The 26,952-nt window shown below is 30.9% G+C and overlaps 1 protein-coding gene across 2 annotated transcripts in view; it reads left to right on the plus strand.

Moving 5' to 3' along the window:
* The window catches only part of LOC115876599 (cytoplasmic polyadenylation element-binding protein 2), a 51,950-nt gene that overhangs the window by 1,331 nt on the left and 23,667 nt on the right, over positions 1-26,952 (plus strand). The window contains exons 2-3 of one of the 2 annotated variants that reach the window (XM_030892422.1): positions 5,787-5,898; positions 20,840-20,875. In XM_030892422.1, coding sequence (XP_030748282.1) covers positions 5,787-5,898; positions 20,840-20,875 — 148 coding nt within the window. The remainder of the gene's footprint in view (positions 1-5,786; positions 5,899-20,839; positions 20,876-26,952) is intronic. The other variant, XM_030892423.1, reaches the window with a different exon arrangement.

A 26,952-nucleotide genomic window follows, 5' to 3' on the forward strand; every position in this document is an offset into this window, starting at 1 on the left:
TGACACACTTTTTTAAATTAGAGTCGTTAGAAAGAATATAAACATATTTTATAATCTCTTATACGTCGCATTTCATCAAGAGATTACGTATGTCATTAAACTTCCTAGAATTATATTAACTTTTATTACCATTATTGTCTAAAAATAATTTGCAGTCGTAATTTTTCTACACTACTAACCCGATACCCAAAGAAAATTGTTACAAATTTAAATGTCTTTTAAGGCCAAATAAATCTGGAGTATCTCATAAACGATTCTAGTCATTTTATAGCATTAATATATAGATTAACCAAAGATGTCTGTGATAATTACGTTGATTTAACAAATTTTATGATCTTAAAAAACAACGAAATTACTCTACACAATATGTTACTTTCCTTTATAATATTGTAATATGTGACATGCTAGCAAATAGAAATATTATTTTCAAATGCACTATTTTAAGTATTGTTGTTTGTTTACATTTTTATATTTTTTTGTGCTGCCATCTGCTTACTATGGTGTAGTTGCTGATTTTGTTCATGTACCTGTTTTGATTTATTTCATTTTTGCTGTGTACTTTTGTGATAATTTTTTTTATTTAATAAACTTAACCCTTAATGTCGTGCTGTTTTTATTTCCTCACCTCTTAGTGTCTTTTGTTTTGTTATTTTTGTTTGTTTATTTCCTTTACATACACAGGATGAATCACTTAACTAATTTATTGGATTTCAGTGGCGTACCAATTTATTTTATTTAATGTGTTTTCAGACTCTTTTACGCATTTTAAATTTTAGATCTTAAACAATTATTTCAGTGGATTATCTTGTGTATTATTGACGATAAAAGTTATATATTATATATTTCATTGTCTATTTTGTGAATAAAAACAAATTTGTAAATGACATATACAACATACTGCAATAAAAATAGATAACTGTGATCTCCCACACATATATGACTCCGTATGTTTATATTGTAGTCCATATATATATATATAGGAAAATGTCACATAAAAATATACATAAAATTGGTATCAATAATTATTAAACTTCTATGTATGTACAAGATTAAATTAATAGGATCAAAATATTTCATTAAATTTTATTTTAAGTCATAATTTAATTTACTTAAATTCTAGTAGAAGTAGAGCACAAAATCTTATCTGCCTAAATATACTGATAAAAATATTTGTACAATATAATAGGTCGGAAAATACCAAATTCTTTTGGGAATATAATGAGTTATATGAAAAAAAACGGAATGATATTGCTTTTAGAGGGTGACATTAATTTTATATTTAGTAGCACACTTATTATTTTTAAAAATAATTATTAAATCAGTCATTTGAGTTTTCAAAAAAACGGAGATACATTTTAGGTCAAGTTAAATTTAATTGTATTGAGTCCAGAAATACATTGAGTAATTTAATTATATAAATTGATATATTTTTTTTGTTCTAATTGGATTACCAAAAAATAGACATATTAAAAAATATAATGGTGTATATAAATAGGTACATTCCATGTCTACAATTGTGTTAAATAATATATTATTATGTATGTATCTATCTAATCTCTGAACTGATAACTAAATTTACTATGTACATAAAAGTTATAATATTAATACATATAGTACCTGTGAAAACACCTGATGTAGTAAAATATCCCGATATAAAAAAAATAAAATTGTCATTTTATGAGTGATTATTTTGACTCCCATAAAATGAAACTTTTGCTTGGATTTTGCTAAATTAGAATTGTTTTGGGCTACTAAATTCAGTTTTGTGCAAAGTATTTTAAAGTGCGTTTAAAAAGAAAGACGCAGCAATTGTGAGATATTTATTTTTAACACTAAAATTAAGTGGGACACGTGGTTAAAAAGCTACTGAAAACGCAGTATTTTTTTAAAATAATTATTAATAAATATATTTGAAAAAAAATCTCTAATCTATGTTAATTATTCTATTTTAATTAAACCAGATGGTTTTAAATTTCCCATTGCTTGTATTTTCTCTATCTGACAAAAACTGGTTAAACAGTTGTATAATATTGTAAATAAGTTTAATTAAATCAACAAGGATAAAATGCTATTAGATACCCAGGTAAGCACTAGGCTGGAAATAGAAATGGCCATGAGTTCTATACTATGAGCTATAAATAAAAATATAGATCTGGCATTCTGTTCCAGTAGCGTACAGTAGTGTAATTTTCGCTTATGCAAGGCCTAGTAAAATTACGTATTTCTAAAAACTACATATGTTCTTTGAGGTCCGCCAGCCGTCGCAAATGTGGAAAAGGTAAAAGCCATCAATGGTCTTTTAGATTAAATTAAAAAAAAATTATTTCTTTTTCTTTAAAAAAAAGGGATTCAGATACTTAGTATATGTAGTAGGTAAGTAATAATAAAAAAATTAAAAAAAAAGTTATATTGCCTGAATAAAATCTGTGGTGAGCAAGAACTGGGGGATTTCAGAGATTTTTTTTTAACATTAAAAGGAAAACCGTATTTTCATTAATTAAGATTGGATAAACAAGCATGGCGAGAAATTCATTTATTTTCATTTTCTTTGGAGGAATGTTTTAAGGGAAAAAACAGGCTTTTAGCGAAATAAGAAAAGGTCTTGCAAAGGCAAGGTTTCTCTTTAATAGCATTCACATACTTGATTTGAATATATTCTGCTTAGAAAAAAAACATGAATTTTTTATGGAATACTATTAATTGAAAGTACGTATATGTATTTAATTAATAGACTAATCTGAAAGATAGTTTTTTAGTTAAAATAACGATATTTAATAATTAACTATCAATTTTATTTAATCAACAACTATCAATTACTTCGAATACTTGAGAAATAATAAAATATTTCTCTGTAGCTGTTATTTTAGCGTTATACACTCCAAATCTTGGCTGTATGTGGTTATATAGGCAATCGACTGGATTTATTAACAAGGAATAACATAAAATTAAGGATTTTATTGCAAAAATAACAGCCGATTCACCCGATCATTAAAGTAATGCCGTCTAGAAACCTAAGACTTTAACAAAACCTCTGCCATACCTTTTTATATGTACATATAGTTTATAGCAAAAAATAATTGGCATTTAAAATCCCTGCATACAGGATCAAAAGGGAATTTAATTTCTATCGATCGAACATATTTATAATGTATCTTAAATTTTTTCTATAATATATCATAACATATTTTAGTTAAAATATTAAAAAAATGTATGAAATTAATTTATGAATTAAGTTAGTTATGGAACAATGTCATTTAATCATACGTCACTTAAAATCAGAATACTACAGATATAATATAAACGTTTTTAATGCCATTTTTGACGTAAATTTTATGTCAATTCAATACGCAATTGTTTTCTTTGTTTATCAAAGATCTGAAAACAATAGCCAATAATATTTTATATTCGCATGTTTTACGTTTAAGTAAGGACATATACAAAAAAAATGTAAAAAACAGATTAAAGAAAAACAGAAAAATATCTATAAAAAATGAGTCTTTATCTCAGTGCATAGTATATATACAGGGTGTCCCAGAAATAAGTGCAAGTATTTTAATTGGTTATTGTATAGTTCAGCCCCAGAAACACGCCTATGAGGTTTTTTCCGCGAAAAAGAAAATTTTGAAAATTCGAAATTTTTTGGAAATTTTTTTAGTTTTAAGTTAAAAAACATAATTTCTTGATAATATGGCAACATAGGCATTAGATCAAATATATAAGAAAGAAAATCCAGCAAAGATCCAGTGGTTCTCAAAATTTTAGCAAAAAATAATTTTTTTTGGAAATTTTCAAAGTAAAATAACTCCGTTATTTTGGACATAGAGAAAATATGTTTCTTTTATCGAGTTCTACCACCCCTTAAAATACTTGCACTTATTTCTGGGCCACCCTGTATATATAGGGTTAGGAGGTCATAGGGGGGCAAGGGGGATTGAACCTATCGATAAGTTATCGCTATATACATCCCTAACTGTCAAATTATCGATACCTATAGCTGTGCTATTATAATCTTGATAATATCGCCATATTATCAAGCAATTGCGTTTTTTAATTAAAAATTTTCAAAAAATTCGAAATTTTTAAAATTTTATTCGCGGAACAAACCTCATAACGGTGTTTCTAGGATCAAATTATACTACCCTTAAAAATATTTGCACTAATTTAAGACTCACCCTGTATAAAATGTAATAGTAATATTGCGGGTTAAAAAAAATAAATAAAAATATACCAACAAAAATAAGTTTCGTTTGCTATATTTATTTAGAGTTATATACTAGTTATAAATAACCGATATTTATGGAAATTACGAAATTACTATCAATACATTGATAGGTAACGATATCAAAGATCTCTAGCTATGTTGCCATATTATCAAGAAATTATGTTTTTTAACTAAAAACTAAACAAATTTTTAAAAAAATTCCAAATTTTCGAAAAAAAAAATTTCGCGAAGAAAATCTCATAATCGTATTTCTGGGATCGAAATATACTACCCCTAAAAATATTTGCACTAAATTAAGACTCACCCTGTATATCAAAGTTAATACTACTGAAAATTAATAGAATAAATTCAAAAAGCATATAGGGCATGTATGGCAGATGTATGGGAGCCTATAATTTCATAAACACACCCGAAAATAACTTAGTATGAGGCCAGTATGATTTGTGTGAATTATATTATCTATATTATTATCTCTTTATCGTCCACTAAACCAGCACGGTTATAAATGCAAATTGTAACTAAAATCGACTATTATTAAAATTTATCTGTTATTGTTTCAAATAGTATTATTATTTCATTAATCTGATACGTGTACAATGTATGGAAATGTTCTTATTGAAATGTAGGGTATCGCTGTGTTTTTAATTTAACATACTAAAATTGTAAACTATTTTTGTTGATAGGAATCTTAAGTTTAACTAAAAAAATAGTACTGTTCTTTAAAACATGCTTAGAAAGATATTTGAATATAATGACTTTAAAAGTACTTATTTTATAGAAATACAATTGCCTGTTATACTGTACGATCCAATTGTTCGAAATTTAGTTAATTAAGAAAAAAAAATTATCATTAAAAAAACGATAAAGAATAACAAATAAAAATAAAATTATATTCAAGAATGCTTTACGTCATTTCCACGTTATCTTGAAATTTGCAATAAGATTCCTTTAAGTATTTAAAAAAATATGCTGTATATGGTTTGGAGACAATTAAAAAAAAGTCCCCAAAAAGGGACAGAAGGGTTTGGTTTGGTTGTGAAAAATGCTCGACCAACATTTCCTTGAATTTACTCCACAAAGCTTTTTTCTTGTAAAATAATCTTTCGGAGACACAAGAGTATTACAGTGCTTTCAGATGGAGCGGACCGTCCGCGACGGAGCGTCCACGCCTTCGAGCAAGTACCATGAGTTTATATGAACAATTTCACATTATAAACTCATGGTACTTGTTCGAATTCGCGGACGCTCCGTCGCGGACAGTCCGCTCCGTCTGAAAGCGCTGTTAACATCTTCTGATAGAATGTGACATAAGTGTTTTTTAGCGCACGGAATTGATTTCTCGGGGTTTTGGTAGTTTTAACTTCTCGAGCAGAAACCGTAGATGTTGTTATATCTGTATTTTTGTTTACATAGTTTTTTTAAATCATTCTACTACCGTTTTTAAATTTAACACTGAAAAAATCTTCTTAACTTTGCTTTGCCTTCAATGTGAATCGCTTCAATTTAGATAAATTTAATGCTGTATTTCGTAATTAGTAGCAAGTAATGAATAATTAATTTTCAGGATAGAGGTGTTGTTAGTGCAAATGGAAATAGTCCATTAGAAAATATGAGAGGATTGGAACACTATTTAAATGATATTATGGGTTCTCAACCAAATTCGACTGATATAAAAGGTAAGTTTAATATTTTTACTGTTTAAACCGCCTGTTACACATAACGTCGTACCGGTAATACGGAATAAAAACTAGCGTATACACTGGAAGTTTTACCTGCGGTTTTATCAATTATAGCATTGGGTTTAGTGAAGTAACGAACAAACATGAACTTTTACTACACAAGTGTATTTATGATTTAAATTTCATTGGTAAATACGCAAACCTACTTGTGAAATTAAAAGCGTTTGGTAATTAATAATTAAAATATATGTGTATCTTTAAACAATTTTGTAAAATTACATTATTTTGCAAAACTATGCAAAAATATTAGATTTTTAATTTTTTATTATCCATATTATTTTTTTTAATATACCTATATTTTTTTCGGTTTAGACAAAACTACAGTTTTCTTGTGAATATCCTCCGACCTAATTAATTCAATTCAAGTAAAACGGTCCTTTTTTTTTCGTCTACACACAAAGTTTTAATTAATATTTTTTAACTGACCAGTTTATTGTGTAAACGGGGCTTAATTTTAATATGTTTTAAAGTAAAATTACGACCTAAATATATTCATAATTAAGGCTACGCATTTCTCTCCGTGTACCTTGCTCCCAAACCTCAATATTACTAGAACAGGCTAGAACTTAAAAGGTTATCGTAATTTTGTTTTGATGTCTCAAACAGATATAGCTGTCATGTCTGCAAATTTCGCCTTCGTACACTAATTAAAGAAATGGATCTTGGCTCTTTAAAGCTTCAACAACCTCTCATAGAACAACGGTCTTGTAATGAGATCTCTGGAGATGCATCAACTTCGTTATTGTTACAAACTTTCTAACTTAAACTTATCTCTTATATTTTTATAGGTTGTTTGAACTTGGAATTTTGTTCTGTGCATAGGTTCGTTACTTGAAATTTTCTTTGAAACAATTTAATTATTTTTGAAGTTATTAGTTGCGTCTCAAAAGAACAAAGCTACCTAAATATATTTGGGCGACTACGATTAGGTAGGCGATACGTTTATTTTAAATTCCTTAAATCCCAAAGGCTGGCAAACGATCAGATCTTCCGAAGCCAAAAAAATCCAGTTTTTGTTAATATGACCCTAATTGATTTTTTTGCGCTAGTATAACATCCAAGGTTCTTCTATTTTTAATCTAAATTGTGCTAAATTTGTATTTCATTGTAGAAATAGTTCATTTTCTCGCTCTGAACCGCTCTGATGTTTTAAACAGAAAATTTGTATACAATCATCCATTTGCAAATATTAACTTGCCGAGATATAAGTATATATCTACAACCTGCAAATACATATATACCACCATCCAAATAATTCTCTTATCTCATAATCGCAATGTATATAAGATATGTTGTAAAAATTTGATATCTACAGGGAACTAAAATTTATAAAAAAATTGTGTGCACTATGTGCGCATATTTGAACTGAAACCAGCTATTAACAGCTATTAAATTGGAGGCTTTGAAGAAATGTTTGAAAAAGTGTACTTTGAAATGTTGAAAAAATAATAACTTCAAAAAAATATATTTTTCCCGCGCAAAAAATAGTTATTTACGTGTAACAAATAGTTTTTTTACCTACAACAAATAGTCTTTTATGCGTGAAAAATAGTTTTTTTACGCTTAAAAAATAGTTTTTTACTTATAACAAAGAGTTTTTTTACACGTAATAATTTGATTCACTTTCACAAAATTTGTATTAAAATATCAATATTCTTGATAAGCACGTGGACTGCTCACAAATACACGTCGCGTCTCTACATATTTCTAAGCCGTTACCACTTTTCGTTAGCACTAGCTCGTGTGTCACGGCCTTCCCAGCGCGCGTAAAGAAGTTTCAGATCAATAATAAAATTAACTTTCCGTAATGATTTTTAATTTTAAAAGAAATAAAATCAGAACAGTTCTGTGGGACTTGACAACAAAAATACAACATAACTTTCTCAATTATTATGATACTCAAATTAATTAAAAATGCATGACTTCCCCTTTGAACAAGCTCTATTGATTTTGCTTTGTGTACGTTTGAAAACAATTTTCTGCTCAACCTCACAGGAAGCACTATGTAACGGAAAAGATATTTTAAACAATAAATTGCTTCAATTGAAGGGAAATAGTTTCCTCTAATTAGGTCACCGAGGACAAATAGATCCGCAGCAATCATTTTCATAAAGCAATGTGCGTCGCAGTTCTTTCTAGGTACACAAAGTTCAGAATTAAAAAGATTTTGCGCCCCATAACAATATTAAGAAAAATTGAATAAAAACTATTTATTTCCCAACGTGCGATTCGAAGAAAAAGAGTAAATTTTCTTCTTACGAGTACGATAACACATGTAGGTATAATCATCAAAAATTGTGAAAAACAACGGTTGAAAAAATGGATTTTCTTACAAAATCGCGGCATTTGTGCTTTTGAAGGTTTATATAATAAGTAAAATACATAAAATTTCCTACAAACTTTGGAATTTTCATAATGTTATCATTTTGTTTACTATTTTTCTCTAAGCGCCTTGAAAAGTCGTAAAAAATAGCCAACAATGGTAAATTTTTTTCCACGCATACCTGCATATATATACAGGGTGCTGCAGGTCACACAACGCTCAATGGAGCGAAATGTGCTGGGAATAACCAAGAAAAACCGTCAAAGAACAGAGTGGATACGACAAAAGGGACCCATGTAGTAGATGTCATCCACATAATCACATCCCTCATGTGGCAATGGGCAGGACACCTGGCAATAAGGACGGAAAACAGATGGACCACAAAAATTATAGAATGGTACCCACGAGGAATTAAGAGACCTAGAAGAAGACCGAACCTGCGATGGGACCATGATAGGAAATTAGCAAGGATAACTTGGGCCCGCATAGCATTAAATTTACAAAAAAGAAAATCCAGAAAAGATCCAGTGGTTCTCAAAATTTTTGCAAAAAATCATTTTTTTTGGAAATTTTCAAAGTAAAATAACTCTGTTATTTTGGACTTATGTGAAAAACGATAGAGAGAAAATATGTTTCTTTAGCCGAGATCTACCACTCCTTAAAATATTTGCACTTATTTCTGGGACACCCTGTATAATGTTGCTATATTATCAAGATATTTTATGTTTTTTGACTAGACATTTAAAAAAACCTGATAGACATGTTTTTGGGATTCGAAATATACTACTCCTAAAATATTTGCACTTATTTAAGACTCACCCTATATAATAAAAGAAATCTGGTGAAACAGGAAATGACCGAAATTAATTGAATAGGTCAATCGATCCTGATTTATGTCATATACTAACATACTACTGTGGTTTTTTTGTTTGAAAAAATAAAAAAGTTATAGGGTTGAGCTACTTTTGAAAAACAACGGGTATATTACGGGTACAGTTTCAGATATAGGGCAAAGCCATAGGCAAATTTGTGCCCCAGATGAGAGCCACTGAAAAATTAATTTTCGTGGAAAAATCAGACGATTTTTGCCATTAAAAACAGACATTTTGCACTGTTAAGGGCTTGTTTTATTGGTAAAATTATTTAAACAGAAGCTAGCTACAATGCACACGCCAGAAAGGTATAGAGAGTAATTGCAAAAGGGTTTATTGATCGGAATTTATGAGAGGTGTGTAAGAATCTCTCGACGAATCTGTCCCCCATGTCAAACTCGCGAAGCTCGTGCCAAGGCGGAGACCATTGCTTATATCCAACTGAAAACATCCACTCTTTAAATTTTATATTACTATGCGTTGTAGCCCGGAAGATTTTAGCAGCTCTCGGCAGCGATACTGGGTCAAATTTCAAAACTACTGTGAGTTAAGGAAGTGTACTGAGCGACATTTGTCGAAACGCACTAAAGTATCTTCTCACGAGTCATAATAAAAATCTAACCAACATTCGAAGATAATAATTTTCTAACCGACACAGATAACAGAATGTTACTATATTATCTGGTTTCATCGAATCGAGAGCAAGGGCGGTTTTAGAAAATAATTCTAGGGGGGGGGTCATTTTAAATAAAAAATAAACAGGGAAATGTGCATAGCAATATAGGTAATAATATAATAATACCAAATCTTCTAAATAATTTCTATTTAGAAGAAAACATTAATATAGAAATAATAATAATAATAATAACAAGTCTGTGATAGTCTTGCGTCAGTCCACTACACGGAAAGACACGACAACGTAGCACAGATTATTCACCTGGAAATGCTAAAGTACCTAAAAATCAAGAACCCTGAAATATATAACATCATAAAGTATACTGGAATACGCAAATACAGATAGACAGATCAGTAGTTCACAATAAGCCGGACATTGTTTGGATAGATAATAACGAAAAGAAAGCCTACTTAATCGACGTAGCTGTATCACTTGATCACAACGTAGTCAAAACTGCAAGGGAAAAAAATTCTAAGTATCAAGACTTGGCTAGAAACACAAACCTATCATCTAAAAGCAACCCGAGTAATACCATTCATCATTTCAAGCAATGGTCACATTGATTTTGAGAACTTAAAGGAGCTGAAGCTACCAGAAAATATCATAAGTCAATGTATTAAAGCAGCTATTTTGGGTACGGTGAACATAGTCCGCAGAGTAATGAACGTGGAGGCTTGAATGGAAATGTTCCGGCGACACGTCATAAGGTTACCAAACCAAACCATGGTACAACCGATAGAATCGTGACAAAAAAAAAATAAAATAACAACAATATATGATCTTTCTTACATTTGATTTTCTTAAGCCTGCTCGTCTTAAATCTGAGATTGAGGAATTCTTACTGGCATGTCATGTTGGTGTAATAAAAACTTTTGTGTACCGCAGTCAGTTTACTAACTTGAAATATTGGTGATAGAAAAGAAAAAGCAAAGGAAATACATCGAGCTGATTGTCGAGGTGCTCAGGCTCAGGATATACCCTGAATTACAATTAAGATTGTCGGCGTTTTAGAGGGATGAGAGCTCTAAACCGAACTTCAAAAATTCTATTATACCGAGGTTCGTCCGGGCAGCTTGCGATGTATCTGTAGAAAGCATTGTGACCCTTTGACTGTTGAGATAAATGAGTTTCCTCATTTGCCTCACGATGATTACTAAACAAACGGATGCGAGGAGTGATCTTCGAAACGGATAGAGGTTCATGTGACGCCCTATGGGGTTGGAGACATAGCAATCCCTATCGAACACACACTCAGTACTTTTTTATTTTAAATTTTGGATATTATTTATTAGTTCTAACAAATCGTCCTTATTCTAACAGTAATATGATATATAATTATAAATTGCTAAAGGTGAATTTTTTTATTTGACGTTTAAGTTCATGTAAAATTTACTAAATAATTTTTTTGAAGCTTGATCGGTCTAGGGGGGGGGGTAATTACCCCCATTACCCCTCCCTTTGAAAACCGCGCTTGATCGAGAGGGTGTCTCACTGTTGGAATTATATGTAATATATGTCTTGGCAGTCGTTGGCATCAGTCTTAGGGCAGTCGATTATAATAATTATGGCCGACATAGGCAGTCCTTTTCGTAGTCATTGGCAGTCGCTTGACAATAAAATTATATTTTGGCAGAACGTATATGGCTAAGGGAGACACCCCTCGCAGCGGATAATTACGTTTGAAAAACTCTGGAACATCGGCAGTCCTGGAAGGTCCCCATCAAGGTTGTTGGGCGTAAACACCTTTGGAATATGAGTGATGGGGTGAAAACAGAAATGGTTTCGAGAAAATTATAGCGAAGTAAAGTAAGAATTCGCAATTTTTCGTAGATAAATGAAATTTAAAATTTAGGATCTGCCCAAGTACGATGAGATGCCACGCTTGGTGAACTCTGGAAACTTCTAACAGTCTCTTAGTGTGTCAGAGGATGGTATTTTTTGCTACAGATTGGTTACGTTTGAGAACCACAGGAACGATTATAGATCTGAAAACAGGCTTGTTACGTTTAAAAAAAATTGGACTATTAGTCATGGGGTTAAAACAGAGATGGTTTCGAAAAAGGATATTCGTAGAGATGGGGTGTAATCTCTGATGAAGTACGTTGAGATGTGACTTTTTTGATGGAGCCTTGGTAGCTTATAATGCTGCTAACAATCTGTTCCTGTGCCACTGGATCGTTACATTTGAGAACCACTGGGACATGGATATTCTTTGCCACGGATTGGTTATATTAGAGGACCACAGGGACGTATATAGATCTGGAATCAGGGTTGTTACGTTTAAAACAATTTGTATTATTAGTAATGGGGTTAAAATAGAGATGGTTTCGAGAAAATCATAGAGAGGAGGTGTCATATCTGGTGAAGTACGATGAGATGTGACTTTTTTTTATGAAACTTGGTAACTTCTACTAATCTCTTCCTGTGCCACTGGATCGTTACATTTGAGAACAACTGGGATATGGATATTCTTTGCCACGGATTGGTTACATTAGAGAACCACAGGGACGTATATAGATCTGGAATCACGGTTGTTACGTTTAAAACAATTTGTACTGTTAGTCATGGGGTTAAAACAGAGATGGTTTCGAAAAAATCATAGAGAGGGGGTTTAATATGAAGTACGATGAGTGACCCTAACCCTTGTAACTTCTAATAGTCCTTTCCTATGCCATTGGATTGTTGTTTGAGAATCACTGGGATATCGGTATTTGCTGACACAGGTTGGTTAAGGAACATCCGTAGATCTGGAATCAGGGTTGTTATGTTTAAAAATATTTGTACGATGAGACGTGACCATCTTGGTGGAGCCCTGGAACTTTTAATTTTTAATAGTCTCTTCTTGCGTCGGGGGGTTGTTACGCTTGATGACCACTGGACTATTAGCGATGGGGTCGATTCTGAGCGAAATGGTAGAGACTTTAGTAGAAAACTGAAGTTAAAAAGTTAGGGTATCCGATGCAGTACGATGGGACGTCACATGCGCTGAGCCCAGTCGAAAATTACCGCTAAGAGCGCAGGCTGATAAACAACGTGATATCCGCTATATCGTAAATGGTGTTGGCTGTCTTGCTCGCCCGCGATACGCTGTCGTTTAGTCTATTGCGATACAAACGCGATCTAACGTGGTGCTCAAAACACAAGTGCGCGGTATTACCAACGGTGCGCTATGTTCAGAGCGTACAAAACATCATCCGTAGACGCGACCATTACAGGGCCAACGCTGCCATGGGGATTATCTAATTTTAATAGCAACAAAGGTCTGTAACCTTTTTTTCTGTGGCATTTTTTTTCTCGATTTTTAAATCGACAGAAAGTTATTTTCATCTCTTTACACTAGTTTAAATTTAATTCTGTGCTTGGCGTTTTTTCTTGTTGGTTAATTCTACCGAAACAATTTTTGCGGTCCAGTGAAAGTCGATTATAATAAAGTCATTTTTCAATATTAAATAGAAAAATATATTCTACTATGTATTAAAATTTTGATACTAAACGTACCAGTGTAAATAAATGATCAAAACTATGTTTATTGCTAAATGTGTTTACTGATAAGTAAATACAAAGTGCTAATCATGTAGTCTGCGTTGACAAAACAGTAATTCACTTTAACAAGTAGCGAGCGTATAAGTTGTTCCAACAGTATTTTTAAATGTTTTTAAAAACCAAATATGACGATTAATATGTGAATAGTTAAAAATAAACCGTTTAAGTTTAATGTATATTCAGGTTAGTTGTATTAACATTGATGGAATGAATATGCATGTAATTATATTTATTATGTCTGAAAGCTATACAATCAAAAATTAAAAGGCATTTTATATATGCGCATTATATGGCTTCAAAATTACAATTTATAAAAATATTTCATTCATACTTTTAAAATATTTTACCATATTAAAAAAAACAATAGTGTCAGTTAACATTTTTGAAACAATTGTTTCTAAAACAAGCTGAGCATTTTTGTTTTAAACCATTTTTAGGCATATCAGGTTTGATAAAAAAAACTTGTTATTTTAAGGTTTCTATGAAAGTTTTAAGTGATAAAATCACATTTTTGCAATGCAAAGTATGGAAAACAAATTCGCCAGAAGTCCATAATTATATATAATTAGCAATTTTAACATTGACAATTGGTAGAATAAAATGTGACATAAAAATATGACCTTTGCAATTATTATTATTATTATTATGATAATCAGCAAAATATAAATTAGACCACGAGGTTTGAAAATTAATTCGTCACAACCCTAGTGGTGTCTTCAGGCAATTAATTCAAGCTATAAACAAAACTAGCTATGCGGTTATCGAAAACAGTGTGTCATAAAAAATTATCTATAGGAATGTCCCAAGCTAATTGCAACATATTCAAGGTAACAACTTTACAATACACCTTTTTTAATTCGTACTAAATTTGAAGGTCCATCCACATGATAATTGACACACATAAATATGTTATTAATATTAATATAGGCTGCATTCTGATATATTACTATTTTACTACACACCTTAGAATATGCACTTATTTGTATTTGCGTTGAGCCAAAAAAATTACCGGCGCTTCTGTTTAAAACGCGTCTTTTTAATATCCATAGATATGTGTCAAAAATACAATTATTTTAAATTTAGTACAAATCTTCTAAATCGTTAATGCCTCTTATCACAAACAAAAAATATGTATCTAACATTATGGTAATTTAACCTCATTTTCAATACTTAGTCGGATTTATATAGTGTGGCCTCGGTAATTTTTTTTGTAATAGTTAAAAAAATACTAATACAAACTTATTTAAATTAAATTACATTAAGAGTTCCATTCTCTTAAAGCAACACAATTAATTGAGCTTTTATAGAAAATGATGCGCTTGTTTATATCTATAGTTTATTGAAAATTACATGCTTGAATTTTTTATATTGATGGGATATTCTAATTAAGTAACTTTGAACGAAGTATGAATGATAGTTATTAAAATTTATATTGTGATATCGTTTACAATACTACTTAAGAGCAATAGTGTTGACCAAATGTAAGACCAAGACTCCCTCGGTCTTGGTCTTGCACGGTCCAGTCTTGGCCTTTGTTTTGCTGCAAGACTCTTGCAAGGTTTGCATTTTTTAATAGGTTTTTATTTCACAGGCACTTCCTACATAGAAAATCTATAAATAAATAGTATTTTTAGCCCAATTTAATGCAGATAAAACATTCAATAAAGATATTATTAGCATATTTGTCGAATGATTTTTTTTAACTTTCACAGATATTATATTGAAGCAGCATTTCTTTCTTTAAAATTTTATGTAGTAATCTCGAAAACATTACCTATTTGTAATAAATTAAAAATATAATTTTGCCCAATCCCAGTAATTTCTAATATCATATATAAAGGTAAACATAGGTCTTGCTTTTTGTGCGACACTAAAACCAAGACCAAGACTGCAAGGCCAAAACCAGTCTGGCTCATCACTAAAGAAAGACTAAATTAAGTTTATTATTAGTATTATTATTCGGTATTAAGGAAATAAGTGTTCGGCATTACGAATATGAATTATAGAAAATTATATGTCGTACTGTAGGTACTGTCAAACACAACTAAATAAAATTTGCCTTAATAAACCCTAATATCATAGCGGAAGTAATAATATATTATGTATGAAAGCATCGCAACTTGGGACACAATAGTTGCATACAAATGACACATAAAGCTAATTGAAATCTACAGAATGTTTCCTATATCCATACACCCTTAAAATTTCTTTTTAATTATTTTGCTATGGTAAAATATTAACAATCTTAATCAATTATTAATCAAGATCAAAAAAAATCACAAAGGCATATTTTGTAATATTATTTTAAGCAACAGTAGGTATGGGGGCCGGGGGTACTTAAGGCAGACAGCAGACTTCTAATGATTTTGCTGTCTGTTTGCTGTTTTTACTGTCTTATTTGCTGTTTTTATTATCTGTTTTACTGTTTTGGCTCTCTATTTATAGAGGTATAAAAGCTGACAGTAAAACAGACGTCAAAAAGTATGAAGCAGACAGCAAAAACAGCAAAGCAGACAACAAAATCAGTAAAAGTCTGCTGTCTGCCTCAAGTGCTCCGATATCTACCAGCAACTTAAATAGAAAAATGAAACGTCATATTCTTTAAGACGAAACAATTGCGTGATGATGATTTGACTATAATGTTTATCAATAGTATTTAAAAATTGCAAATAGAGATAAACAAAAGTTTATCTAGTATTTGATGTTTAAGTGTATTTAGCCTGATTGGATTCAGTATATTATTCCATTATGTGGAGAAATATTGAAAGATGTTTATAAAAATGCCTTTAAAACTGTGTACTACAATATATATTTTAAATTGTTACAAGTTCCGTCTACGAATGCTATTGTATTTAATACAGTTTATATAGAATCAAAATTGTTGCTGGTGACACAATTATTTTTAAAAACTTGGCGATCATGTCCCAGCCAGTACGCAACACATACATCATTTTGTGATGTCGACTTAGAGATAATGGACTTCGGAAACGAAAACGACGTCCAAAAATGTACTTACGCCATGGTGGCCGCCATTTTCGCGCTTAGATCCACAGGGAGATGAATAAGTAATAATATCATTCTCCATAGCATCCCCTCTTCCAAGTTACGGTCCTCCGTTGCCCTCCTAATGGCCTCATTCAATGATCTTCTAGGACGTCCTTTTTGTCTTTTTCCAGGAGGTGACCAGCTGTAGAAACGATAGGGCCATCTTTGATGTTCCATGCGCAGCAGGTGTCCAAACCACTTAAGGCCCCTCTGCTCGACTCTGATCCACTATTGTCTATGTGGCATCCATCCTGACTCTTGTTTCCTCGTTCTTAATTCCTGCCCAGTCTGGATCTCGCACTGCGTCTCAAGTAGTCCATTTCGAGTGCCTTCAAAGCTCGCTTTTGTTCAGCTTTTTACGTCCAAGCTTCACACCCATATAGTACTACATAAGTAATAATTGCAGCTGATAATTTCTATTTTTTTTAGTTCAATTTCGTTTTTTCTTGAAACTTAACAGACCGCTTAGTGATATTTATATTTTTTATAAATGTTTTGACTACGCCTATGGTGTATGTGGTGGTATCATACTAATTAATTACGAAAAAAACGTATTAAAATGTTAACAAAAGGTACAAAACTAGTATGGACGTATAGCACATATCAGGTAAATATAATATCAGAAAAATACTTATTGAATTCAATAAAAAAAAGCTAAAAAGTTGGAGTGGGCTGTTTATTTCCCTATAAAACGTAACAGAACTCCTGGCTCTTTCTTTATACAAGTTTATACAAATTTCACTACACACAACCAACTATTACAAATCGCTAAAATTGTCGCTGATGACCAGCTGATGACTCATTCGTTACGTCCAAAAAAATGGCGTCTAATGTCACAAATTCTGCTGCAGCCAGTATATAGGCGTTACATATCCTTGCATTCTTTAGTCACTGGTTATAACTCACTTTGACAAAAGCCAGTATCTGAGACGGTTTCACAGAGTTTAGTTCTCCGTCTTCGATATCTGTCGTACCAAACTTCAAGGCACGAATGGTTGTTATCTCGGCGCACTCAGTGATGAGGTGTTCTGGTGTTTTCCCATTTTCCCCACAGAATCTGCATTCGCCGTTGTTTCTTAGCTTCTATAACCCAGAGTAGGAGGTAGGAGGACTTTATTACCTTAAGCCTAATTTGTTCAGCTTCTCTAGGCATTCTTTGACCAACTTCGAATTGATGGTTACTGAGTTGATCGCTTTTAATGCTGTTGACTATCGAATAAGATGGTCATTTCTTGTTTCCGATTGTTCCTATCTAAAATGAGTTGTTTGCATCTTTCGATAGAGTAGATTTCTGCCTGAAGGATGCTGGGGTAGGTTTTTTTGAGATCGGTTTGGCTTGTGTTCATTTTTCAGTGAGCTAAAGCATGATCAAAACTTCTGCGCATGTTTATGCTCAATCTCCATACCTCTACCCTCTATAATATGTCTGAATCGACAGTATTTTTGTTAAATTTACATTCGATTTTCCATAGAAATAAATGACTGAAAATACGTAGTAATACGTAATATATAGAAAATCTCTATCCGCCTAGCATTATTCTAATATTTAATATGCATGATCTCCAATTCATAATGTATGACGTTACAATGATAATTGTTTTGTTTGTATAATCTTCATTATGGAACGTATTAACGTATTATAGTAGGGGAGCCCAAGATGCTAAATGGGGATTAACTCGAGCGTGGTGGGGCTTATTGATTTTGAAAATTAGATTCTAAAAAGAAAAAAAAAGGTTATATGCCCTTTTGCTGGTAGGGAGAGCCTGCATAGGATTTTGAAAATAATAGTCACAAAGAAGTACTCGGGCGTTTCAATTCCAGGTATTAATAGTGATAGGTAGATAAAACACTATATAGAGAGATAACACAATAAATCACCACAACACACCAAAACACTTTACTTTTGCTAACTAAACTGGTAGTTAAGTTGTAATCATCTGCTGGTGATGCTAACATGGTTAGCGAAACGCGCGTCCACTGCAAGAGTAAAGTGTTTTGGTGTATTGTGGTGAATAAATGATTTATTTTGTCGCTCTTATGGCGGAATTACATTACTATCACGTCACGTGAATTCACGTGAACACACATGAGCAGTAAATTCGATGAGACCGATTATTTGCATTTATTTTATCAACCCATCAAGGGTGAACACATTATTGTCACTTGGCGGATTCATGTAAAATCACGTGATATTGCGAGTTGTTTCACGCTCAAATATTCTGTTTTAACATCAATTTCGTGAGGCGTGAAAACGTGAGGGTTGGAAAATGGAAGAAATTGTACCCATGTGTAGAATTTGACCCATTGCCTAGTTTTAATATTATCAGCAACCACAAGTAAACCACCTGCGTTTTCTAAATCTTCTTCAAACTCAGAAGATGAAGATGAAGAACTATTTATTTGATTCATTATTACGTTAAGTATAGGACCTAAGTTGTTAAACTTGAGAAGAACGCTGAACTAACGAAAAATGGCTTTCGGTTCATAATAAAATGCGCATAATATGAAAGAACGACGTGATACTAATGTGTTTCCTTTAAACCACACGTGAACTCACTTTTACTGTGATAGCATATGAACTCACGTGACGTGACAGTAATGTAATTCCACCTTTAAGATATCTCAAAATCCCCGCTCGGGCTCCCTTACTATAACGTATTATACATGTGTATGTTCAATTGAAACTAAGTATGGGACTTTACAGAGTTTTTTTACGCAAGACTTGGTTCCATTCGTATTTGTTTCACTTGCAATTTTTAGAATCGCGTTTTACGATTTGGTGATCATTACTTCATTAATGTTTATTTATTTGTTGCATAATAAAATAAACGAGCATTACGTTGCATTTCGGCGTGTACCGAATTCATTATCATTACGAGGTGTAGAAAAAATCAGAGTTTTCTATATTTGATTTATTTTTTGGCAGTGGTTTTGATCGAATGCATTCCGGGCTTTTAACAAGTTCTAATGACTATGAACATGTTCCAAGGCATTATTATGAATACTCCGTTTTTTTTCTGACACGTGGTTCGTCAGGAATATTTCTGTTAGAAATCATAATTAGATTCTTGAATTGACAGCTTTGTTGAAACCCCAAGTATAGTAAAATAAATTCGGTCTGTATATATGAAATTATAAGATTTATATTTTATAGGATCCAGGGTGATTGATTCTTATACAGGGTCTCCTAGAAATAAGTGCAAGTATTTTAACTGGAAGTATATTTCGGCCTCAGAAACACGCCTACGAATTTTTTTTAGTTTTAAGTTAAAAAACATAATTTCTTGATAATATGGCAACATAGGTAGTAGGTAGTAGATTTAATTTACATGAAAGAAAATTCGGAAAAGATCAAGTGGTTCTCAAAATTTAAGCAAAAAAGCATTTTTTGTTCCAATTTTCAAAGTAAAATAACTTGATTATTTTGGACTTATTTGAAAAATGGTAAAGAAAAAAAATGTTTTTTTTTAACCAGATATATCACCCCTTAAAATACTTGCACTTATTTGTGGGACACCCTGTATATCCAAAAAGGACTTATTTTTATACAAAGTCATCTTGAGAAGTCCAGTAATTATTTTATAACGTTGAATCTACTAGTTTTATAGAACTCTTATACAGTATGTATAAAATAAAAATTTTGTTATTGTATAAATGTTTTCCAGTAAAATATGTAAGGTAGGAGACACGTGACATTTAGTAGAAACAAATTAATGTTTTTGTACACATATGTAGGTTAGGTAAATATTTTATTTGCTAATGGTTATGTTGATGGTCGGAAAACCAAAACAACAATACCCGGGAAAACACTCGTACATACCGCAAAGTAATCTTATTTTGTCTGAAACCGGTGATTATTGCTGAAGTTAATGGTAAACAGAGATATACAGAGCAATATCTCTTGGGAATAAGTACGTAATTATCTACATAACACAGAGGATTCATATTATATTGTTCAAAAATCTTGAGACACCCGATATACTTTGCGGTCTAGTGACACTAATTGATAATTTGTCTTATATAACCTTCTAAATTATGCCTCTGGATTAAACAGTACCTGAAATAAGTACATATACCGGGTAGACTAAAAAAAACGACAATTTTTATCCTATACGTAATGTACCGTGGTATTAAGTTATGACGCTCTAATGGCTCTAACATAAATCAATATGAAGAATTATTATTATACAATGAACAATATATCTTTTTTCTGTAAAAATAACGATTTTTTAAATAAATTACTCTAGTGACCTCGACCTCATTGTCTTGGTATCGTATCTCTGAGACGCCTAGTAGATTTTTAAAATAATAAACACGAAAGCTATAAAATTATCTTGTACGTATTATGAAAATACCCAGTACAAATAGAATATCATAATTAAAAAACCTTTATTGATACTAAATTATTTCAAATTTCAGGTAACCGAGTTGTTGATACCTGCGAAAATATTCGTGGTAAGTGTGTAAAAACAATTAAATACAAATTTTAACGTACATATCTTTTTAAAATGGCACGTTGAAATTTTAAGCAAAATCAAATCAATTTTTGACATACTAAAATTGAAAAAAATTGGCGTTTTATTGGAAATAGCCTCTTAAAAGTGTACAATATCATTCGTACGCCTTGGTAAAATAATGTCACACAGAAGTAGAACAAGTTTAATATATTTAATGTGCATGTTCGTTAAAAATATTCAAATAATCTAAACATATAGTCAAATGAATGATTAGTCATGCAAACTGGTTTGATTTTATCAATAATTGTTATTAATTATTAATAAAAATAAATATTTTAACGCCGACTTTCTTCAACAGGTGAATATTTTTATTTTTATAATAAAAAATGAAGCAAATTAAAGCATGAGTTTTTATTCTATACAAGCAGACAATATTTTATCAAGTATTGTGATAAGTCGAATCTTAATTTTATCTGTTAAGATAATACATTTTTGGGTTACTTCTTCCAGGAAAATAATAAAAAAACTATTTTCTGTTTAAAATATGTTCATGTTTAGATTCATTAATAAATGCCAAGAACATTTTTTCAACATACTTGAAGACAGTTAAATGCATTACATGCAGATAGCACTCTTGCTATATGTATGTCTATTTTGTTTATGTACAGTGTTTTTACTATTTCATGGCCATGTTTGACTACGGTATTTATGATACAGTCATGTTGATTATTGTAATAAAAATAATAATGCTTAGATTTGTTTTAAATAAATTCCATATGCTAATTAATTATTGGATGTTATGGTTTGATGAGCATAACTCTTGTTCGTCGTGTATACAGGGTGAGTCGTCAGAAGGAAGTTCATTACTTTGTTTTGAGACTTATGAAAATAAAATAGAATAGTTTTGAGGGTGCGAACTTTGAAAACTAGTAAAAGATGGTCAAAATGAATAATTTTTCGATTTTTTGCATACACACATATTTATAGTCATGAAAATTGGCGATTTTTGCCAAGTCACGTTATTGTGACGAAGCTACTGTTATTTACTAATTAGATGCTGTAGAACACGAAAATATACCCCGTTTTGCTTGACATTATAATATCTACAACAGAATTACCAGGAAAGGCACAAATTTTTATTTTTGTCCATAAGAATAAAGTCTCAAATTTCTTTCATTTCGTCTTCTTATAAAAATATCTCACAATTTCATAATTTTATAGCTAATACTACCATACCAGCGAAATTTTGTTGATTATGTTATCAATTTCGATGAAACTATGTTTGTTTATAAGCTGATAACGGGTTAACTTTTTTGGTTCTCAGATCACGTATAATTTTACTAAACCAAGAAAAATGCAGAAAAAGAAATGTGTTTATTAATTTTACTCAATTATAAAATGAAAATGTGAGAGGTGAACAAAATTTGCCTAAAAAAAACTATTTCAGTATCCTGGAAACTCATTAAATATTAAATGAAATTTCAAGCCTGCAGCAATACTAATCTAAAGTTTGAAAATGGCAAATCTAAATCTTCCAGAGAGTTCCTCGGAAAAAAAATATACCTAGAAAATATTCCAGAAAAAAAAACTCTTTTAACGTCTATCAAAAACATAACATTTGGTACGGTATTTTTACCAGCATATTCTGCGGATAAGAACGTTTAGGAAATACCATTTTAAATATTAACAAGGACGTGTAATTAACAAATCTTGGATTACTTAATCCACAAAAGGGTTTAGGGAAATAATTTTACCTCTGCGAATACGGGTCACGTCAGGCAACAAAAAACGGCCAATTTCAATGTGGAAACGAATGAAATATTAAAACTATGTTTAAACCTGCATTAATATTAATCTGAAGTTTAAAACGGCGCGCCTGGATAAACAGGATCTGGGCTCATTCTATCCCGCAGAGAAATGGGTTGGAATTAAAATTAATGATGTTTCAAACTTAACTAAAAGGTATAATGAAATCTCCTTTTTTAGATCTTTGATTAAAGATCTTACTTTAGCATTATAGCCCTGGCTTATTGAACCCCAGTTCGTCCTCAATTTTTAAAATGTAAACTTAAAAAAATTAAATCATATTTCTCTGTTATTTATTTTTTATATAATTAGATAATTTTAAAATCTCATTATTTGAAATAAGCATAGTTAAATTTCGCATTACCGTTTATACAAATTCAAATTAATTGGCAATTATATTATATTGAAATGATAAATTGACGTATAGAACGAAAAGGCTTGTAATTAACACGTTACAATTGGTGTCCCATTATATCATTCTCTTTAGATGTCAAATCTTTGTCAGGAAATTGAATATCGCTATGCAGAATATAATTTTATGGATTAGGCTCTATCAGAATCATTTATACGGAACCGACAATATATAATAAATATACGTATATCCAGAGACTATAGCTATATATATATATAGAAATAGAAAGAGGATAATTCATTTATGTCAGTAAATGCAAATAATTATACAGTAACGACAGAAAATTACGATAATTTACTACATATTTAAAAAGTTTTTAATGTATTTTGACCCAAAGTGTCTTTAATATTTAGAATTATATCGTTTCTGTTGAGAGTTATGAAAAAATGTTGAGTAGAAAAGCTTCTGGGAAGGTAATAATGATACAAAATTTATTTTTTTAGATTATACCGGGTGCGTCTCGAGAGTGGCTCATCCCTATAACTTTTTATTTTGTCAGATAAAAAAACGATATTTGGTATGTTAGTATATGACATAAATAAGGATTGATTGGACGTATTCAATTTTTTTTTGGTCATTTTTGTTTCCCCGGAAATGACTACAACTTTTGATTTTTAAATGGTACCCTCGGTATATTTCTACTTTATTTGATAGAAAATGACTCTGAATAGAATGACATATCATATGTCAATTTTTGACATTTTCGCTTAAAAAAAAATATTTTAAATTTAAATCTAGAATGTGTGGCATGTGTAGTGTTAAAAACACTAATTTTTAATCAAGGGGCCTAGGAAAAATAGGTTTTGTCCTGACCGGTTAAAAGATGCCCAAATCGTATTTTTAATCATATCTCATTTTTTTCAAATGTAATATAAGGGTTGCTCATTAGCATATTTGCAAAAAGCATTATTTTATGAATAATTTTGTACCACATACTTGGTATTTCGAGTAAAATTGTCGTTATGAATCACATGTTACAATTTTAAATAAACCATATGCGAATATGTCAAAAGTTGACATATGATATGTCATTCCATTCAGAGTGTAATCGAATACAGTAGAAATATACCGACGGTGTTATTTAAAAATCAAAAGTTGTAGTCATTTCCGGTGAAATATGAAGTAACCAAAAACAATTGAATACATCTACATACATTTTGAATACATATACTATACATTTTTTTATCTGAAAAAATAAAAAAGTTATAGGGGGTGAACCACTTTTGAGACGCACCCAGTATAGGATGCTTGAAAAATTGTGGCGGATATAACATGTTTCTTTTAAATGCAATAACCTATTTCTTATTTTATTTTTAGGTGCTGAAAATTGTATAACTTTTTTTTATATACCGGGTGTTTCAAAAATCATGTGCTATCTCTCGTGGGGAGATTCCTCACTTATAAATATGATTATTCATTTTTCATATCAATGTAGGTCCGATTCTGCTTTTTTTGTTAAAAGGGAGCTAAAATCTTCATTTTACTTCGATTTATTATAATTTTCTTCCAAGTGTTTTTAGAGATTCGAATTAAATTTTGAGGGTAAACGTTACTATAAGTGCTACATATTTTAATGAAAATTTCACACCTCTACTTTTCAACCAATAACATGCTTTAATGTTGACTAGTTACCATGGCAACTGAAAAAATTTCCGGAAATTTTTTCGAGGCGCCACGAAACTTTAGTGGACATTTTTTGACAGTTGAAAAGGTAAACATAAGATCTACAATCATAATGTGAATGAACTACAATGTCTATATATTGAAATATTACCCATTTGAGTATTAGCATTTGATGTAACTAAGGTTGGTAATATTTTTTATTTAAGGAAATATGTTAGATATACCTACATATGAATTTCTTCGAAATTGCCATGTTCTAAAAATATAGTTCTGCCGCCTTTATTTAACTAAAGCTGGTATTTTCGGGTGTTATCTGGTTTTATATTTTCAATTTCTTCTTTAATGACTTGTTGGTTTACTTTTTCCAAATCATGACATTTTATACACTTTTACTCTACGTACAGACGTTTTAAAACTAGTAATAGCTTAATGACAGAATCGCAAACAAAAATGACAAAACACATAATATGTCAAAAACATCAATACCTTGGCCAACTTAACAAATTGAAATTATTTTAAAATGTCATGTTGGATTAATATTTTTTTTTTCAAATTTAGGTGTGAAATTTTCTTACCAGATACCACGCAAGCTTAAATTATTCCTGAATTTTCTTTCGGGCACGAATATTTTAGGAAAATTATCCCTCGTCTTCGACTCGGGATAATTTTCAAAATATTCGTGCCCTCAAAAAAATTTCCGAAAATAATTTAAGCTCTTGTGATATTATAAGTGATAAAAGTGTTGACAGATTCATCGGGAACGTGCATCTTTGGGATATCACTGAAATATTTTTCTAAAAAAAAACATATGCGCCACTGAGCTTTTTCTCTTATTAGCAAAATTGTGTAGGCCATTTAATTCCGATTGATAGTTGTATCTTGATATTTTGTCACGATCTCCTGAGATAAACGCAATTTTATTAATCATAATCATAATTAATAAATTATTTCTTTAATCTATTTTCTTATTAAATTTTATTACAATTTACAACACTGATATTCAGTGCTACCTACAGGAAGTTCATGAAGAAAATAATGGTACTTAAGATAATTACAAAAGACCTATTTTTTAACATCTTGTAACTTTAAAACTGCATTTCCGCGCCTATATTTATAGATACTACTTTTATATATTTTTTGATGAGGAATCAACGAGTACTTTTAAGATATTAATTTTTTTTTAAAGATTTGGGTTAACGTAAATTAATAAAGTTGCGTTTATTTCATCAAGAGACCCAAATTGACAAAATATCAAGTGACAGCTTATAATAGGCGTTAAAAGGTCCACACAATTTTGCTGCAAGATAAAAAAGGCCAGTGGCCACATGTTTTTTTTTAGAAAAATATTCTTCTTCCCCTCCTGGTGAATCTGTTGACACTTTTTTAGTACTAAAATATATCGCACTTATAGTAACTTTTACCCTCAACATTTCATTCGAATCGCTTAAAGCACTTGGAAGAAAATTATAATAGACTAGCGTGTACCAGCGACTTCGTTCGCGTCGAATTAATCATTTGTAATGGTGATGATAAAGCAAAGCAAGAATTTCCATTAATATACAAACTGGATAAAATTTTCTCACATTTATGTCAGCATGAGAAAGAACAATATGGCGATATTATTATATAACTTGGTATTATTTGAAGGGTAGTTCCATCTCGTTGGAATTTGACTTTCGAAAAATCCGTTTGCCAAAAATAAGCTTTTTACGTCAAGCAGTTTAAGCAGAATCGTGGTTAAGAAATTACCCAACTTTTTGGAACACCCTGTATGATTTTTTAAAAAATTTCAAAATATGTAAGAAAAAACAAATAAATTATGCTTGTCCAAGCGTTTTCCCGAAAGACTAACCGTTTTTTAAATAACAAATATTGTAATATTTGAGGGCGTTTTCACCCTCTTGGAATTTGAGATTCGAGAAACCCTCCTTATCGAACCTCTACACCCCACAGTCAATCCGTTTACATTTCAAAATCAGCTTTAAACGTCAAGCAGTTTAAGCAGAATCGTGATTACTCAATGGTCATATTTTGTGAAACACCCTGTATAAATTTATAAAAATCTTAAAATATGTAAAACAACAAAATAAAAATATACGTGTTTAAGAGTTTTTCCGAAAAACTCACCGGTTTTTAAATAAAAAAATATTTTAATATTTGAGGGACAGTTTCACCCCCTTAGAATTCGAGTTTCGAAAAATCCCTTCTTATCGAACCTCTACACCCTAAAGTCA

Source organism: Sitophilus oryzae, unplaced genomic scaffold (genome assembly GCF_002938485.1).
Source record: "Sitophilus oryzae breed Bouriz unplaced genomic scaffold, Soryzae_2.0 scaffold_1440_pilon_pilon, whole genome shotgun sequence".
In the NCBI taxonomy this organism is placed as follows: Eukaryota; Metazoa; Arthropoda; class Insecta; order Coleoptera; family Curculionidae; genus Sitophilus; species Sitophilus oryzae.